This window comes from Micropterus dolomieu, linkage group LG04 (assembly GCF_021292245.1).
Source record: "Micropterus dolomieu isolate WLL.071019.BEF.003 ecotype Adirondacks linkage group LG04, ASM2129224v1, whole genome shotgun sequence".
Taxonomy (NCBI): Eukaryota; Metazoa; Chordata; class Actinopteri; order Centrarchiformes; family Centrarchidae; genus Micropterus; species Micropterus dolomieu.
The window spans coordinates 265,205-270,600 of record NC_060153.1 but is presented as its reverse complement, the minus strand read 5'-3'; the positions used below and the strand labels follow the sequence as shown (position 1 = coordinate 270,600).

Below are 5,396 nucleotides of genomic sequence, written 5' to 3'. Positions count from 1 at the left end.
TTTGTCCTCTCTTTGACTCAGATGCTGCTGTCACATGTGGGAAAAAGGAAGTCAGGAGGAGGAGGATGACAATGATGATGGTGGCCAGTGATGAAAACCTGAGCAACCAGATCAACCAGATCAACATCAACTCCGTCACTGAGTTTCAGGGTGTAGTTAGTTTCCACTTATCTAGCAGAAGGTTGCTGCTGCTAATAAAAGTGATGATTAAGAGGCCCTCGGGCTATAAACACCACCTGCTGCTCTTTGTTTCATACAGCTGTGATGTTTGGCCTGAGCTGGGGTGACATTGCATAACTCTTCTATTATCCCTCTTTGAATTGGTGTCAGGTCATGTTGGGAAGGAAGGATGTGATTCACAATTCTGTCATAATCCACAGGAAATGGTACGACCCTGAAAGCTGCTTGTGTGTGTGTGTGTGAGGGAGAGAGAGAACTTGTTTGTTTGTTTTTAAATGTGTGTGTGTTTTACTGTAAGCATGAGATTAGGGGCAGCAAGCCAGACTGGCGCTGGGTTGTACCAACCTCCTCCCTCTTATGAAGGATTGACCCCGTGAACTATGGCCTAATATAGACCAATAGCCCTTTAATTTGGAAATATGAGTGTGCAGGGTTTCAAAAGTGTGTGTGTGGGTGTGTCTTAGTTTTACTCAGCAACTCTAAACAGCACCTTAAATTCAATTACCTCAGAACAAAGAGGGCAAGACAACTGAATACCCTTTCATCGTGTTTATTACAAATATTTACACCATTAATTCAATCACACAAATGAAAAAGCAGCTTGGAATGTGAGGTAATTTTTTTCACAGGTCAGACATGAACAGGAACATTTCAGTGACATAAAAACACAGAACATTTAGATTACTGGGCTTCCAACACCATGTGGACAGCCTGTTTGTTTTTTCATAGCACCATGTGAACACAGGACAGTCCCCAAGCAGTAGTATGTATTTAAGTCCACAGCAGCAGTTGAATGTGTGTGTGTGTGTCTGCCTCAATGGTCCTCCTTCCACTTTGAAATGTCTGCGTCTGATATCCTGGCACAAAGGCAGGAAATTCCCTGAAGTCCTAGTTATGTGTGAGTTGCTCTGTGGTCAACCGTTTACCACTCCACTTCTTCTCTGACTGACTCATATCACTCCTGCTGATTCACACATGCACACACTTTGAGTCAGCAGCAGTCATCTGTTTGGACTCATTTTACTGAAAGTGAATCACGGGAAACAGAACTCAACACAGCCAGTTCCCCTTCAGTTTCTTCCTCAAACTTTCCGGCCTGTAGCTCCCCTTGGCCCGTATCAGTTTCTTCTCCTTCTCTGCTTGTTGATCTCTGTAGGGGCTTTACCAGCCCGGCAGACACAACCCAGATCGACCGGAGAGCTCGCACCATGGCCCCGGTAATCCCTTTGTCCTGGGACAAGGGATCAAGCCGCCCTTATAGGTTAGCGAGGAGTTGAGAATCACTCGGCTCCAAAGTCTCATTGGAGGCTATTTTCGCCCTCCATCTGTTCAGAAGGCAGGTATAACCCGATTTAGAGACAAAGCGGACAGGGACTCCCCTGCGCGACAGCTGCCAAGCGGGGCTGCATACCTTTCCTCCCCGGGCTCTAGCCTCGCCCTCTTGCTGGGAAGGAAGTCAGGCGCCGCCGACGCCTTGCCCCGGCGTTTCCTGGACTGCCTGGTCGGGCTCAAGTTCTCTTTGTCCTCTGTGATTTCACTATCACACTCTTCCTCTTCACTGTCCGGCTGCTCTGAGGGCGGCTCGGCTGAGGTCAGTGCCGGCTGGGGCTCAGGCTGCGGCTCTGGCAGACCGTTTTGTTCCGCCTGGCTGGAGCTGGTGTCCATCGGCTCCTCCGGTGTTGGCTGCGCGCCGCTTGGCCCCTCATTCTCCCGGGAGGAATGATAGATGTCCCGGGCAGACCTCATGACAATGGAGAGCAGAAGGCTCCTATGTAGTCTAAGTCCGCCTCTCTGGGTCCTGGAGGCGTACAGTTTGCTTATCGACACGGCCAGGATCCGTCTGGCTTCGGCGTTCACTTCCATAGCGGCTGTGGCACTCATTGTTCTATTATGCGTAATTACGCACGGTTGTTTTGGCACTTTCACCAACGGCTCAACAAGCAGACGAGCTTTATCTTGTCCGTAGTTAGACTTTAGTTTGTAGTTTAAATCTGGCTCAGCTGTTCACGAGTTGGTGTAGCCTACTCAGAGAAATGAGAGTGTGCGAGTAACAGGGTGGCTTTTTATTTCCTCTTTGACGTAACGTGGACTTCATTCCTTAGTTGGTGACAAACAGGCGCCTCCCACACCTGCTATAGCTGCAGCGAACACACACATTCACACACCATCTGTTCGTCTACCGTTTTTTTTGTCACAGTTGATCTCTTATTAGTTAGATTTCTACTTATGCAGCCCATTATACAAAAGTCTAATTTAGTAGATTAAATTCCTAATATAATAAAAATTCTCTAGCCTGTTTATTATTGCCTCTGTCTCAAGTTCAGCCTCTTTTTGTTAGCTTCCTTATAAATATGAAGGAAGAGGTTTTGCTGTAAATTATTTTTAATATTATAAGCAAGGAAGCAGGCAAAACATTAATTAGGCCTTTAGCACATTTTGTTCCAGGAGAGATAAAGCAAGAATAATTTACAATTACACATATGTAGTGTATTGATAAAACAACTAAAACAAACATATATATAGAGCTAACCTGCTGAGATGATAAATACAAGTTGCTGTAATACATTTTAGATCGTATGGGATTATTACTTTAGGACAATAGATTGTGTTTTACCTATATAAGTACGTTTTGTAATGTTCTATAAGATAAATAAAAATTTCTGTCTTAACTATCTCAACAAGAAGAGGAAGTGTTTGAGATATTTGCTGCGCAATGTTTGAGGAAGTGTTTTAATGGACGGCTCTGAAGCGCTTTACAGAATAAGGGAAATAAAACATAAAAAGAAACCGTAAGAGTGAGATTATGTCAGTCAGTGTTTACATTCTGATAAAACCCCAGCCTGCAGTTCGAAGAAATTACGTGGAAGGAGGAAACATGTATCCAGTTTCTCGGGAGTTTCTGTCCCTCTCTCTCTCTCTCTCTCTCTCTCTCTCTCTCTCTCTCACTCACTCACACGCACACAAAGATACACGTCACTCACTCGCAGCCTCCATATATGGCCCATCCGGTAGTAAAGTCCCGTGGGGACGCGCACAGTGGAAAAGCCGTGATGCGAACGCGCAACCGCAGCCCCCCCCCCCCTCTCGTCCATACACAGGCACAGCGGTGATGGCGTCATCTCTGCACCATATATGGAGTTGTCACCGGTGTGAATTAGGTTACTAAGCAGCGGCACGACTGAGGTCAAACGGCAGGCGGCTGTCAGTCCCAAGCAGTGTGATGATGCTTTCAAGAACTGTTGGAATATTGACAACCAAACAAAGGGTCACATTCTGCATTCAGACAGTACATATTAGGCCTATATGTATTATAATAATGTGAGATAATCTAAAGACAATAAATCACCAGCGCAGTTAAAATAGAGTTTAATAATAATAATAATAACTGCTCTATTGGATTTGCACATTCTTTTATTTTTGCACACTGGTGCAGGGTAAACCTAACTTTGATTTACTTGCTTTTTTATTTTACATGTCACCCATGCAGCATTTGAAAGTCTGGAAGTAACCACATATTTCTTTTTACTTGTAAGCCCAGAAAATACCGATCATGAAAATATACAAGTGGGTATTAGAGACAGGAATTTTAAAAAAAAATGTAAATTTGAAATATCTTACTTTGTAGTGAAAATAGAATAGCTGATGGAAGTGTGTAAAAATAATAAATATAGAGGACTCAACTAAAATGATGTCATTTTGATCAAGAACGCTTTGTATACCACAACTCCACCAGTCATACAAGTGTAACAAAATGCTATGATAATTATTCATTCAGTGTGCAAATTACATTTGTTATCAGCAACACTGGCAATCACCGCCCTGAGTTGTGCGATGCTGTAAAAACATGCAAGCTGTAACCATGGAAACCTTTCCCATCCCTTCCGACATGAGGTAAACATGGCGTCAGAAAGACTATATGAGAAACACTATAATGGATGCCAAATGTCTGAACTGCAAGTATACCAATATGTTGTAATTTGTTTGACAGTGGCAGGCTACTGTGGTGTTTAAAAATAAAAAATATAAAGCACCTATGATGAATATTATTGTTGAGAAAAAAAAACAGAAACCTCACAATATTAATGCATCTATAATACCTTTTAGTTTTACCCTTAATTGCATATTTAAATACATAAGCTCTGCAACGTATTATAATCTCACAAAAACATGTTACATAATTTGGCAAATCAGAGATAAGCCTACTCAATATCAATACTTTAGCCTTAATCAAAAATGTTATTTTGGCCATCAGAAAGGCTAACTTTAAACTTTACATGCTACTTGAAAGGATGTCATATGTGGCATTGAAGGAGAAACTGTGAGATGTAAACTGATTTGTTGTTACTGGTACATTTTGCAAGTTTTAATCAGGTTACCAACCTTAAAATGTGCACTAGATGAGTGGTTCTATAAGCTGAGCAGTTCTTAAGCAAAGAAAACAATGTTACATGACTTCAGGTCTGTACCCAGCTGGTCGCTATGGTGACAATGTTATGTGTGATTATACTTACACTGCCTCTGCCTGAGGCCAAATGGGTGGTGGAGTGTGTAGCTGTCTGTGTGTGCAAGTGTGTGTGTGTGTGTGTGCAGACCAGAGGGTGGGGCCTGTTTTTTCTCTCATGACCTACAATATTTCTCTCTATAGTATAAACACCGGTTGGTAGGACTGGGAGACAACATAGCCATTTTACAGGCAGAAAGCATGGAAACTGTTGCCACAACTAATATTATATTATGGTAAAGATGATCACTTTTATTAGAATTGTCTGGCATTCACTGTATGGTATTACTAAGTTGGTTGGCAGTGTGTTAAACCTCTAATAGACTTTAAAGGACCGTAGTGTCCTTTAAAGACTGAGTGTGTTGGCAAGTTTTAGCCTTAACACAAATCATGTGTCCTTAATTTTTTTGCTGATCATTTATTAATGCAAGCTGTGCATTTTTAGATTTTTGGATGCATTTTTCTTTTAAGAAGATACTTTAATGTCGCATACACGTTCATGTTGCGAAATCCATCCCTCAAGACAGCAGTGGGAAACCACTGTGCAGCGCCCAGGGACCAACTCCAGATCTTTATTATTGTCTGGTCAAAAGCACTGACTGGAGAACCTAATATGTTTTTGGTGGTTGGGGAAATCCACACAGACACAGGGAGAACATGCAAACTCCACACAGAAAGGTCAGGACGACCGGGGTTTGAACCCGCAACCTTCTTG

At 42.6% G+C, this 5,396-nt stretch overlaps 1 protein-coding gene across 1 annotated transcript; it reads right to left on the bottom strand.

Moving 5' to 3' along the window:
- Positions 1-714: 714 nt before the first annotated feature.
- ier2b (immediate early response 2b) lies at positions 715-2,190 on the bottom strand. Its single transcript, XM_046047411.1, has one exon. It carries the CDS (start codon positions 2,059-2,061, stop codon positions 1,510-1,512), a length of 552 nt encoding a protein of 183 aa, XP_045903367.1. The 5' UTR covers positions 2,062-2,190; the 3' UTR covers positions 715-1,509.
- Between the last annotated feature and the right edge of the window lie 3,206 nt (positions 2,191-5,396).

Excerpts from the sequence above, each read along its gene's own strand:
- ier2b (XM_046047411.1), bottom strand. The coding sequence starts at position 2,061 with ATGAGTGCCACAGCCGCTATGGAAGTGAACGCCGAAGCCAGACGGATC.